Genomic DNA, 14,187 nt, shown 5'->3' on the forward strand with positions numbered 1-14,187 from the left:
CTGAGTCTTAGTGAAGAAGTAACTCTGGTCATTTACGACAACATGGAGGAATCCGGAGGTCGTTAGCTAAATAACTAAGCCAGGCGCCAGAAGACAAGTGCTGAAGGACTTCATTTATACGTGGAATCCAAGAAAGTTGAACTCCTGAAGTAGAGAGAGGAAGGTGAGTTTGCCAAGCACCGATGGTGGAGGGTGGGGAACACAAGATGTCAGTGACAGGATACAAAATTTCAGTAGGAAATAGTGTTGAAGAAGGGGGTCCACAGGCCGCCCTGCAGTGGAAGGAGTGTGAGGTCGCTGTGCAAGAGCCCATGGGACACCAGGTGTGGACAGTTGTCTCTGGGCAGTTGTCAAGCACCTGCCCAGGAACCACGCAGTGCATTTCCAGGTGAGGGGCTGTGGGAGCTGCCGTGTCCTCACAGGAGCCTGTGGATGGGGACCTTTCAGGATCCTGAAGAAGCAATTCCTCCACGGGAAATAGGTTCATGTTTTGCAGAGCACAAGTCACTCCCTGGACCCTGGGATCTGTACAAGTGTGTAAATGACTGAGGAAAGGTCTCTCTGGGTTCTTTGACTCACTGGCCACCAGGTAGTGGGCAGAGCCTCCACAGATGGTCACAGAATTAACCTGGGCTCCTTGGCTTATTCCCAAGTAATGAGAGAGGCCATCGGGGGGCGAGTGCAGGTTCCAGGGCCGACAGCCTCCTCATCAGTGTGGGAGGCTGGGCCATGCCTCTTGACCTCCCAAAGTCCACCGTTCTGATTCTGAAGGCAGGAACGAGAAGAGAGAGGTCTGAGCCACAAACTGTACTACTGCCCGTGAAGCCACAGCCCTGGCAGTGACCAGGTCTCAGCGAATCCATACGAAACTGAAGGAGGTGGAGACTGATGTTGCCTAGTGTGGATGAAGACAAGGACACATAGGGTCCACCATGCCACATCACTCCTTATGACAGCAAAGCTCTGCAGACAGTGGACACACAGTGCCTCTCTCCTGGTCTCCTTTTCAGACAAGGGAAGGCATGAAGATGGCTGCTGTCCCCTCCCAGCAGGATTGGAGGGGAAGATAGCTGAAGTGATCCTGAAACTCCAGGCCTTTACATGGAGAAACCACTGAGAACCAAAGACAAATGCAACCCACAATGTTCTCACCTCTTCTATGGACAGAGGTGTCTAAGGAGAGAACAAGTCAACCCGAGTGGTTTCCTCCTTTTTTTATTCATATCAGGTGAAAATCTGCATGCCACAATTTTCGTTCAATCATGCATCACATTCGTCACTTATATCGGCAAACACAGATCTGTGTTATTCTTTATTAAAATATTTACGTACTTTATTGGTGGTAAAATTATATACACTTATGGTGTGTGACATTATGTTTTGATCTATGTAACCTGAAGAATGGCTAAACCAAGCTATTGAACATATGTGCACTACTCCATATACTTAAAATCTGTGGTGAGAACACACAAAACCCTATTTCTTTTTTGGCAATTTTCAGACGTACCATGTGCTGTTATTCTGAGCTGCAGTTGCATGACAGTCTCCATGTCTCTCGAGCTCATTCCTTCTGTCTGCAATGGTCATATAAATTTCCACCACGTGTTCCTACCTACTGGTAAATACCTGGCCTATCTCCCTATTGGTGCCCTTTGCTTGTTTTTCTATTATAAATTTGGAAATGGCGTGTAGTCTCCCATATTGGTGTGGATGTTTCATTAGATCCTTGGGAGAGTTGCTACATCAATTGGTGAACTCATTGACATGTTCACAGAAATTCCCAGACTACCCCGTAAAAGACTGATTTCATGCACACTCTCACAGACAAGGTCGAGTGAGGGTCCTGTCTTCCTCCCACCCTAGCCAGTCCTGGATGGGTCGGTTGAGGATTTACAATTCTGACTCCTAGAAGGAGCTCTGTAGGGTGGAATTCACTTCTTCTCTTGAGGGTTGCTGCTTTGGTCTGTGATATTAGGAACTAGTTTAACACCCTGGGCAAGGTTTTGTAGAAATGTAAGCACCTGGGAGGTCACGTTTTCTCATGGGTGGCCAGGTGCACAGGAGCAAATTATAAATTCAAGCAAATTTTCTTCCCTTCTCTGTCTTAGGATGTGCACAAGTCCGACGGGAACAGTTCCCGAGCAGTGTCAGGAAATTATCAGCTGGTGCCAGACCTTCCTCACATTCCAACTACGCGATTCTTTGCAGAACGCTCCAACAGTCAGCTGGTTATTTCACACTAAACCACATTGTTGATGTCCAGGAGTCAGTCTAGCCACAACTCCACAAGGAGAGGCAGCAATCGGTGTCACTGCCATGTGTGGATCACACAAGACACTGTCCCCTTTCCCAGTGCCTGAGATGAAGACAGCAGTGACGGAGGGAGACCGGCTGGATGGGTTATGATGGTAGCAGCAATGGTCACTTGTCTACAAAGCAGTGTTGTGAGCGTCTGTTACAGCTGGGAACATGGTACAGTAAACCATGCATCCCTGACCCAAATATCTGTGCCCTGGAGCAGGAAGGAGATGAGGCAAGCAGGTGAAAATGGCCACAAAGTCGTCTTTCAGTACCTGTGAGGACTGGGTCACATCCCCCGGCTGCTCGGAGACAAAACAGCTTCAGAGACTCAAGTGTCAGTCAACTGCCGCAGACTTTAAGTCACTGACAATGCAGACATGATCACTGCATCGGGTTTGCTTTGCTGGGCTTTGCAGGTATTGTAAAGGTTTGTGGCAATCCCGCACAGAGCAAGTCTCTCAGCACCACTCTTCCAACAGCCTGTGCTCGCCTCGTGTCTCCCTGTCACATTTGGTAATTGCCACGCATCCCAAGATCTTTCATGATTATCAGATCTGTGATCAGTGATCTCCGATGTGCGTGTTCTGGTGGCTTCTGGGAGCCATGAACGCCACCGCTACCCCCCTGCACGGTCCCCAGCACAGAGCCCCATGGAGCTGACGGACAAAGGTGTGTGATCTGCCTGCTCCAGCAATGGGCGCGTCCCCCAGCTCTGTCCCTCTCCTGAGACACCTCGCTATTAAACTGCCCAGTTAAGAACCCCGCCATGGCCCCTAAGTGTTCAAATGAGAGGACCAGTTGCACGTCCCTCACTTTACGTCAAAAGCCGGACCTGATCAAGCTCGGTGAGGAAGGATGTCATGATTTGAGGCGGGAGCAAGGCCTCTTGTGCCACAGTCAGCCAAGTTGTGAATGTGAGGAAATGTTCTGGAAGGAGCTGAAAGGTGAGCGGTGAGCACAATGGCGACGGGCAGAGATACAGAACAAGTCAACAGGTGAACAGAAAACAGTCCGGGATGGGAACACCATTATTTTCCTTGGTCGTGTTTTGGAATGTCAGAGTGATATTCAAATAACCTTATTTGTCCTCATACCTTAAGGTGATGTAGATGTAGGTAGAGGTTTTAGGACCTTGCAGAGATGGACAGATTAGGGGCAGGAGGTCAACAGTGACCTGGAGCCATTTCAACAAGTCACCTCTGCTGGCTGTCTGGGCTTTGATGTAGAAATGATGACCGAGGGTTTCTTGCAGCTCTCCACCCAGCCAGCTTCGAACACCACTGCTTTGTCCCCTGTTTCCTTGATCCTGAGTCCCCACAGGATGTGGTGCACTGCAGTGGTCACCGGTTGACGGCTCTGGCTAAAGGTAGGGACCCTGCACTTATCCACCCGGGGGTGGGGGCTGGGGTTCCTCCCTCCCCCTTTCTCCTGCAGATTCTCAGATAAACAGTGAGCAAGCCAAAGGTGGCTTAACTTCCAGCAAGAAAAAGTGACTCTCTTGACTTGTACTGGACTGGCCATCTGTGTGTCTGTCCTAGGTGGACCTGGAGCAGACGCAAGCTGACAACGTGCCTTAACAATTCAACCTCTAGGACCTGACCTGTCCTCCATCTAATGGCAATGGCGTGACTTATGGTAGAACGGGAGTACATTGCTGTTCAATTACCAAATAGAGCAATTAACCAACCGGGATTGCTCAGTGTTCAGAAGTGACACAGTCACCCACTGCGGCACCTCATTTCTGGATGTGACAGTGACCACTTCAATCAGATGCTTGCCTTTACTCCCCCTGGACCTTCTAGTAAGTAACTCGGAGGTCTCTGTTTTCAAGCATTGTCGAGGGATCTTGGCCATTGGTTTTCCAGAAGTTTCTTCTGTTATTTTTAAAAAAAAATTTTTAAAGACAAAACAAGTATTTATTATGAAAGACTTACGTAGTATGAAAATCTCGCTGTATTTCCTGTGACTCCATGAAACCACGACTGTACTGCTCACTTGCTCACCATGACTTGTGTTTGGCATCCGACTGTCATCAGCCCTTATTCCCATTCTTCAGGTGAACGACGGAAGCTTAGGTTACGTGGAGGGACTTGCCCCAGATCACAGGGCACGCTGAGAGTAGCAGCCAGGCTTGCCCTCAGGGGACAAGCCAGCACGTGAGGTCACAGGGGTGACAGGACCCTGGCACTTGCACATGGCAGACACGAAAGAGAATTTCAGAGAACGGCAGTTAAAGTCTTACACCAAACATGACCAGTGTAGAGCCCAATAGTGTCATAACCAAGTCCACACCCTCCCAAGGTCCTGCTGGGAGGAGGTTTCCCGTGCACTGTCCCCAGCCCTTGGCCTATTCTTCCACTGAGACCTTCTTAGCCCTTCTTGAGCTCCGTGGCTCTCCACTGACTTTTGGGGAATCCCATCTCCTCCTCGCAGGAACCTGCACCCACCCCTCACCCTAGCAGAATACCCCCCACATTTGGACTATTTCACCTGCAGTGGGGGCGCAATTGCGTACAGACACTGCCCCAGCCCAGCCACCTGGGGCGCAGGTAACACCAGAGGAATGTCGCTCTTTTGGACTTTGTTTTAATAGGAATGTTCTGCTCGTGTTTTTTATCCCTTTACAGAGGCATTTCCTGTCTGCAGCTAGGGGTGTCATTGTGTCACAGCTGTTGGGATTTTACAATATACTAAAATAGCAACATTAGCATCAGACCTCACAAACAGAACCGAATGCCATGCTGGGCGTAGGAAAACACAAGGTTCTCTAACTTGTAAGAGCCAGCCTGAAAATCTCTCCTGTGAGTTTCGATGGTCAGTGCCACCAAGGAATTACATGCAGGGGACAGAGGAAGAGAGAGGCGATTTGTCCCTCTCTTCTGGGAGAAGGCAGCGGGGTTCCACAAGGCAAGTGTGGCCACTCACTTGGTCACTTCCCCCCCTCCCCCACAGGGGTCTTCCTCCCCTCCCCTCCCTCCCCACACCTGCCCTTCCTTCCCTGTGGGGAGTCTGAGCTGCACTTGGTAGGTGTTGCTGTCTCTAAGTGTTCAGTGCAATACTCAGTGTCCACCTCCGTGTTCCCAAGGAACTGTTCCCAGTCCATGCAGGGTCTGACGTGGGGGACCCGGGCACACATGGCCCCTCAGGGCCCAGGAGTCAGTAGGAAGAGAGGCTCTTCTTTATGGGATTTCAGCTTTTCAGGGCAGAGAGAAGTAAAGTTCATGGTCATTTCCATTTGCAGGACAGCACTCGTTACCAAATGACAAACAATTCAAATGCAGCCTTCAGCCCAGCCCTGTCCCGCTCACGGGAGACGTGATTGCTAACCACAACTGGGACATCCTGCAGTGTTGCCCCCTGGCCGGGTGGTCTCAGGTGCAGGGCCTGAAGATGGTCTTCAACCTTGAGTGTTGACTCAGGGTTCTCCTGCATGTGTGCAGACACCACAGAGGGAGCGAAGTCACAGGCAGGAATCCCTGGGGCCTGGCAGGGATGGAGCCTGCAAGAGCACGGCCCAGACCAGGTCGCTGCCTTCCAGTGAAAGAAGGCAGGCACAACCTCAGGCCATAAAAGCAGACAGAGGAGGCCATCAGTGACAAATTGGGGATGGAGTGCTGACGGTTCAAGGAGCATTTAAAGAAAGTCACTAGACAGGAAAACTCCACATGTCAGAAGATCCCGCTTCTTCTGCATGAAAACACAAAACAGAACGTCACCAGGCTTCCTCAGATTTGACAACGACCCTAGTTCATTCATGCGACATTATCGACATTATCGGTAATGGGTTGTGAGGATCAAAGGTTTGAGGCTGTGGTTACTGACAAAGCGTTTTAGTCTCACGATGGCGGAAAGACTGACTTTTCTCCCCAACCTTGTTAAAACGGTGACATTGCAAAAGCTGCTACTGTACATAGCAAAAGATGTGGTAAGAACCGTATTTGAACACGTGTTAGCCGTGACTTAATGCACTAATGTCTTTCTGGAGGGGACAAAGAGAGCAACACAAACTCCATTGTTTTCCTCAGCAATAAGCATGCTCTCTGCTTGGATTTTATTTTTTATTGTTTTATTATTCATATGTGCACACAAGGCTTGGATCATTTCTCCCCCCTGCCCCCACCCCCTCCCTTACCACCCAGTCCGCCCCCTCCCTCTCCCCCTACCCCCTCCCTCTCCCCCCACCCCCTCAATACCCAGCAGAAACTATTTTGCCCTTATCTCTAATTTTGTTGTAGAGAGAGTATAAGCAATAATAGGAAGGAACAAGGGTTTTGCTGGTTGAGATAAGGATAGCTATACAGGGCATTGACTCACATTGATTTCCTGTGCGTGGGTGTTACCTTCTAGGTTAATTCTTTTTGATCTCACCTTTTCTCTAGTTCCTGGTCCCCTTTTCCTATTGGCCTCAGTTGCTTTAAGGTATCTGCTTTAGTTTCTCTGCGTTAAGGGCAACAAATGCTAGCTAATTTTTTGGGTGTCTTACCTATCCTCACCCCTCCCTTGTGTGCTCTCGCTTTATCATGTGATCAAAGTCCAATCCCATTGTTGTGTTTGCCCTTGATCTAATGTCCACATATGAGGGAGAACATAGGATTTTTGGTCTTTTGGGCCAGGCTAACCTCACTCAGAATGATGTTCTCTAATTCCATCCATTTACCAGCGAATGACAACATTTCGTTCTTCTTCATGGCTGCATAAAATTCCATTGTGTATAGGCACCACATTTTCTTAATCCATTCGTCAGTACTGGGGCATCTTGGCTGTTTCCATAACTTGGTCTGCTTGGATTTTAATTGTCACATGTCCTAGGCCCCAAACCACGTGTTTTATGTCCAGTTAAAAATATGCAGAAAAACGTCACAGATGCCGTTCACGCCAGCTGTGTTCACAACAGAGGAAATGCTGGGTGTTCGTGGCAGGGAGCTGCCAGGTGCCTTGGCTGCGAGCCAGTAGTGCAGTGCCCTGCAGCCAGAAAACTGAAGTTTCTGAAAAGCCTGTCCCAGCGCTGAAAGGCAGCCAGGTCGTAATGGCCGGCTATGCTTCACTTGGTTTCAGTTGTCTAGAAGAAACAGCCCAAGGGAAGGCAAACTGTCATTGCTTCAAATTCCCTGAAAGCCCCAGGGCCTGGCTCCTGCCCCACACAAGGCCGTCACCAGCCAGGGTTTTGCCTCTAGGGCAGGGGCAGCTCGTTGACCCCTCGCTGAGGCCTGGTTTTCTCCTCCCTTGTGCACTTGGGTCACAGAGTGACGATCTGGAAGCAGCAACCAGCTGGATTCAGGGTGACTGGTCTTCTTTCTTGGAAGAGTGGCTTTCATCGTTGCTGGCTGTGACAAACCCAAGGTCTCTGCAGAACAGCATGGGGTCCACGCTGGGGCTGGAGCTGGAGCCTCTGATTCCGAGGCCAGGGGTGGACAGGGTGAACGTGGGGAAAAATAGTCTGCTCAATCAGCAGAGAGTCCTCATCAGAATAAATCTGTTTTGGGGCCAGTCCCGGGGTTTGAACTGAGGACCTTGTGCTTGCTAGGCTACCTGCTCTAGCACTTGAGCCACTCCACCAGCCCTGTTTTTGTTTTCTTTCCCGAGATAGGGTCTCATTAACTGTTTCACTGGGCTGGTTTCCGACCTTGATCCTCCTGACCTCTGCCTCCTCCATGAACTCAATGGGACAATATGGTAGCCACCAAAGGCCTCAGATCCTGTGGACTGAGGCGACAGCCATGGGTGCTTGGCAGGGGCTCTTTATCCTGGTGTCAGCCCTGGAAAATGACAGGAGGCCAGGGTCCAGGCTCTGCAGCAGCCATCTGTGTGACTTCTCTCCTGTCTTCCTCCCCACACCCACACTGCATCACTCCTTTCTAACCAAGAATTACCCTGGGGAGCCCATGGCCTCCAGCCAGCAGCCAGCAGAGGGGTTCTGTCTTTCCTGGAGGCATTCCCACTCTGCACAGGGTTCCTTCCTGCAGCTTCCTCTTCCCTAACAAATTCCCAAGATAACCAGTTTTTATTTGGGCTCACTGTTTTGGCGGTTTCAAGTCAAGCTCGGTTGGCCTCCTTGCTTTTGGGAGTGTTGCAAGACAGCCCATGGTAGTGGAGAGGCTGCAGCAAGGCAGAACCAAGCAGCTTGCTTTGTTGCCAGCACAGGAAAGAAGGAGGAAGACAACGGGGTCCCCCAATGGCCTTTCAAGGCATGGCCCCATCCCTTAATGTTCCACCACCCTTCTATAGGGCCGTGCCATGCCGGGGACCATGCTTCTCACACACATAGTCTTTTGGAAGCAGTCCAGATCCCAATTATAGAAGGAGGTAACACCCCTTTTCAGGGCTTCTCCCCACTTCTCCCTCTGGCCGGGGCATTCACCTGGGGCAGAGGAGCCCATTCCGAACCCCAAGCCCCACATCTGGAGCTGCTGAATCCTGGGACTGAGGGCTTTGGAGGCCTGTGCTTGATGAAAGTTGACCCCAGCGCCAGGCAAACCCCAACTGCAACCAATGTCTGAGACCAGCCTCTCAGAGCAAAACCCTGGGGCAGCCGCAGAGCTGAGCCCGTGGCCAGCACGGTGGGCACCCGTGCGGCCCTCAGTGGGCAGCCTGTGGCTGGCGCTGCAAAGTGTCCAACCCACATCTGGACAACGAGGAGTGGAGCACACTGGACGTCATGACCAGCGTGGCCAGAGAAGTCCTCAAGGTTCCAGTCCAGCAGAGATTCTGGCTTCACCCACGGTATGAAAAGTGAAAAGAAAATTAAGGCAAACGAAAAGGAAAGAAGCCAAAGAAAATGAGTATTAAATCCTTTCAGCAAGCAATCTACGACTTTCCTGTACCTCCTTTGGGGGGGGGGGCTGTACTTTGCTGGATGGCTCTAAACACAACAGGTGGTCTTGCCCTGCGTGTTTTAGGTTCCAGTTTTATCTCTTTGCTCTGTTTTGAAAACGTAGCAAAATGTAGCTTAAGATCAAATTTTATTAGGTGTAACTTTCCGGGTCTGTGGCAATAAACACATGCACATTCTTGCACGACCGTCATCGCCATCCAACTCCACAACTATTTGATCTTGGAAGACCAAGAGTCTTCCTGCTTTTAACGAGGGGCTTTCTGAGCTCTGACCACCCTCCAGGTCCTACACCTGGCTGGGCCCGCGAGCTGTTCGTGGAGCCAGGGCCAAGCCAGGCCTCACAGTGGAGGCTTTTCCCCCTCAGGGTTTAGTAAGACACAAGGCCAAATACAGATTCAGATTCCCGTGAAATCTGCAGTTGTAATTGGAAACCTCCTTCTACAAAGACCACCAGAGCCCCCACCCGGAGCTGGGCTTCCTTCCGGCCTCCATCCTAAAGGTTTAGAGACTCTGGGATCCTTCGACCCACCCTTCAGACCCCAGGGATGTCCAGTTTGGACTTCGTACCCTGGGGGGCAGTCTCAGCCTAGAGATAACAAAGAGCACACCCCCGGAGTGCACGTGACAGCAATTGTAAAGGAAAGGAACCGTGAATGGCCTTTCTGGCCCCTAAGAATTTGCACAGATGGACTGTAGCCTGGGGTCTTCCTCCTGCAGCGGGTGGACGGCCACCACACACCACACAGTGAGGCTTTGTCAAAGCCTTTCAACCTGACCGGAGTTTCTGGCAGTGAAGTCCCATACATGTTCCAGGAGGAGGCAGTGAGTTCGGAGATCCTTAATCTCTTGATGTTTGGGTTACAGGGATTTCTGAGTATGGCTTCAACATTTCAGGAGCCAGGGAGGCCCAGAACCCCAGGGGCAGGTGCCTGTCCTGGGACTTCCCTGAAGAGGTAGAAAGACTCTTGCAAGTTCTTCCATCTGTCTGCAGGAGAGTCCTCCACACCTGGTTTTTCTGTTACCTGAACAGCTTTCTAAGAAAAACTGCACCTCCCCAGGGGGACGGCCAGTCACAGACCTGTGTCCTCGACCACGGTATAGGGACCGCCATGTGACCCAGACTGACCCAATCAGAGGCCTTCGCTTGTCTCGGGCCAGCATTCAGCATGGAAGTGGACAAGGGGAGGTGCCACTCCTCGAGATGGCCACACGTGTCATCCTTTCTAAGTGAATCTATGTGGAGTTGTAAATTATTCATGATTTCTTCTCTCAGTATAAAAGTAAGACATGTCTGCTGTGGACAGTTTGGGCCAAGTCCTGCAGCGCAGAGAAAAGTTACCACCATTTTTAGCCTTTTTCCTTCCAGTCTTTTTTCTCTTTTTTTTTTTGACATTTTACTCCAGATTGGTTTTGTCATCAGGCAGGCCAACTCTGGAATCTGACCCGTGACTGCAGTGCACGTGTAGATTTTATTTAAAGGGGGGCAGGAAGGATGCAGGCAAGCTGTGTCGGGGATTTGCTCTTGGTTCCTGCACAATGCTGCACCTTGGCAAAATCCAGTGAACGTCCTTCTGCCTGTTGCCAGGAGTTGAGGCCGTCATTCGGTTTGCTTCAGCCAGGGAAAATGGAAGGGGACTACTCTTATTTATTTGTTTTAATTTCATATGTGCATACAGCCTTGGGTCATTTCTTCCCCCTTACCACCCCCTCCCTTACCACCCACTCCGCCCCCTCCCTCTCCCCCCGCCAATACCCAGCAGAAACTATTTTGCCCTTATTTCTAATTTTGTTGTAGAGAGAGTATAAGCAATAATAGGAAGGAACAAGGGTTTTTGCTGGTTGAGATAAGGATAGCTATACAGGGCATTGGCTCACATTGATTTCCTGTGCTTGGGTGTTACCTACTAGGTTAATTCTTCTTGATCTAACCTTTTCTCTAGTTCCTGGTCCCCTTTTCCTATTGGCCTCAGTTGCTTTAAGGTATCTGCTTTAGTTTCTCTGCGTTAAGGGCAACAAATGCTAGCTAGTTTTTTAGGTATCTTACCTATCCTCACCCCTCCCTTGTGTGCTCTCGCTTTTATCATGTGATCAAAGTCCAATCCCCTTGTTGTGTTTGCCCTTGATCTAATGTCCGCATATGAGGGAGAACATACGATTTTTGGTCTTTTGGTCCAGGTTAGGGACTCTTCTTTAAAATGGCACAGCTATGAAAACCACCTCGGTTCTGTTTACCGCCCCGCCCCTCCTGGTTTTAGCAGACAGTGAATGGCGCTGTTTTCCATCCGCAGGGGTTGACTTTAGTGACCTCCTGGATTTCACACCGTGTGGGATGTGGTAGTGAAAACCCAAGAAAGAAAGAGCGCTCTTTTTGAATTAAGGACCAAAGAATCCAATGCAATAAGCGACAGTTTATTTATATATATAATATATATATAAAAAAAAGCCCAAACTTAATTATTTTCTGACATCTTATAGATTAAGTAAAAATACCAGTATTTATGTATGTGTACACACAGAGCGCGCACACACACACACACACACACACACACACACACGGACATAACGTCACACTACGTGCTTCTCACGCTCCCTCGTACTGATTTCCGTCACAGTTTCAAATCACCGCGCAATGCGATCTCGCTCCCTCCTCGTCCTCTCTTCTGACTTCAAGCACAGAAGTGACCGTGTGGAGACCGCCTGCTATGCACCGGGCCCTGGAGTCATGAGCTGGGGTGGGGGGGTGGGGGGGTCTTCTCGTTTCTTACACAGGTCTCCAAAACCCTACAACTGTGACAACCTTCTACCTGAGAAGAGGAGGGGACCAAGCGTGACCGTTTACAGGACTCCCGTGCACGCTCGCACGGCTGCGTCCACAAGCGCAAGCTGCAGGCCAGTGGCTAGCAACGACGCCGGCCGTGGGGTCCTTTCTCCCCTGTCCTTGCCAAACGAAATGCAGACATTGTCCCCCTCCCCCCACCAAACAAAACAAAACGAAACGAAACGAAACGAAACAGAAAAAGACGAAAACAAAGTCAGGGTGAAGCACCTGTGGCGATCGTCATACAGCAAGGGACAGAGAGGTAGCATTTCCTTGGTGACAGCTCCAGGCTGACTCAGATGATCTCAACACACCCTCTTCTGCAAAAGGCACTCACATATTGTCAGTTTATAAATCACACAGTGGGGTCCAAGCAAGCGAGTTTCTCCTACAAATATAAGAGACAGAAGCTGAGGAGCCGATTTGAATTTGACAAAGAAAGAGCGTAAGAAATTACACGCTGTGGATAAATGTGTGTGAAAACTTCCTGTTTTTTGCTTTTTTAAGGGCGATCAGTAAAGTGGTTTAAAAAAAACTTCATTGAAAACTTTGAATCCCAAAAAAACCATCAGTAAGAAGCAAGGTTTGGAGGACGCGAGATGGGAGTCCAAAACACGGAGAGCGGGGACGCCAGCTTTTCAAGTGGCCGAAGCGAGAATGCGGTGTGCCCGTGGTCAGCGCGGCCGCCCACATGCCAGGGCTGGCATGGCGGGAACTGGGCCCGGGGGTGGGGGCGGTGTCCGGGAAGGAGGTCACCGGGACACCACCGAGCTAATGGAGTTGTAGGATGTGCCGCTGTTGCAGCTGGACGCGTAGGCTTCCTGGCCGTGGGCGTCCAGGCTGATTTTGAACACGGACGAGGCTTTCAGCAGGAAGTCGGCCGCGTCCCGGCGACCCAGCTCCCTCAGCTTGGACACGAGGGTGCCCACCGTGCTCTCGGGGAGGGAGGTCCACTCCCGCAGCAGGACGTGCACGGGGCTGGGCAGGAAGTCCCTGGCGCTGCCGCTGCCGGGGCCGCTGTTGTACTTGGCCACCAGCTCGGGGAGGCCCAGGTTCATGGCCAGAAGGCACCAGTCCTTCCCCATGGGGTCGGGCGGGTCCAGCAGGCGACTCAGCTTCCGCCGGGTCAGGAGATTGAGGTCGGATGCGTGGATGTCCATGCCGAGGCTGGCCTGGGTGTAGACGTCGTGGCACCCGAAGCACGTGATGCTGCTGAAGCTCTCCTTGTACCCCGCCATGGTGTTGGTGAGCGAGCTCTCCCGCAGCGTCTGCGCCCGGAAGAAGTCCCGGGGCTGGTAGACCATGACGGGCTCGTGGTGCTCCCGCAGCTGCTGGGGACTCAGGTAGTGCTTGACGGTCAGCAGCCCGGGCAAGGTGGTGGCCATGACGTTCTCGATGGTGCTGCACACCGAGTCCAGCAGCAGGCAGCACTTGATCCTCTCCGTGTCCAGGCCCCGCACCTGCACCTCGATGCCCTGGCCGTGGTTGACCAGCAGCACCAGCAGCTCGGCCCCCCGGTTGGCCACCCTGCAGCCGCTCACCCACAGCCGGATGTCCGTGTCACCCTCGGTGCCCTGCTGGTGGACCCAGCGGCACAGGTTCACCTGCACCTTGTGGAAGATGCCGCACGGGAAGGGGGTGAGGTGCTCCACGGGCACGATCCGCACGCCGCCATACACCATCACCTCGTCCTCCTCGTCCGTCCAGGAGCGCTGCAGGTTGTCCGTCTTGATCAGGGCGGGGACGTCCACCATGGTCCCGCTGCTCAGGTCCCGGGCACAGATGTCCATGGCGTCCAGGATCTGCAGCAGCTCCTCCACGTCGCTGTCGGGCACCAGGCGCTGGATGTCCTCGGTGGTGTAGCGGCCCCGGTAATGGTGCAGGGCCCGGGGCGTCTCCACCGACAGCAGCTTGCCCAGGACGTTGGTGCAGAGCCAGCGGGGGTCGAGGAGCAGGACGTCCTGCACCGTCTCACTCTGCATGATGTTGATCTGCCGGGGACGGGGACACACAAGGTCACCAGTAGGAATGGACGCCCCGCTCAGAGCTCGGCGAGGAAACCAGAGCAGCTGTTGTAAGGGTCACAAGTGGTGCAGCACCTGCCTAGCAAGCGTGAGGCCCTGAGTTCAAACCCCAGCGCCGCCAAAATAATAAATCTGTAACTAAACACCACCCCTAAACCGTCTTGGGAATAGAGGAGGCTCTGACTCACAACTGCCCTCGAAAGTGAGAAAGT

At 51.7% G+C, this 14,187-nt stretch overlaps 1 protein-coding gene across 4 annotated transcripts in view; it reads right to left on the minus strand.

Moving 5' to 3' along the window:
- Positions 1–4,870: 4,870 nt before the first annotated feature.
- Dapk1 (death associated protein kinase 1) overlaps positions 4,871–14,187 on the minus strand; it is a 127,181-nt gene continuing 117,864 nt past the window's right edge. For 3 of the 4 annotated variants that reach the window (XM_074052608.1, XM_074052606.1, XM_074052607.1), the window contains one exon: positions 11,522–13,942. In XM_074052608.1, coding sequence (XP_073908709.1) covers positions 12,704–13,942 — 1,239 coding nt within the window. In that variant the 3' untranslated portion in view covers positions 11,522–12,703. Of the gene's footprint in view, positions 5,989–11,521; positions 13,943–14,187 lie in introns of those variants that run through there. The other variant, XM_074052609.1, reaches the window with a different exon arrangement.

The sequence above is a fragment of the Castor canadensis genome, chromosome 13 (assembly GCF_047511655.1).
Source record: "Castor canadensis chromosome 13, mCasCan1.hap1v2, whole genome shotgun sequence".
NCBI classification, from domain to species: Eukaryota; Metazoa; Chordata; class Mammalia; order Rodentia; family Castoridae; genus Castor; species Castor canadensis.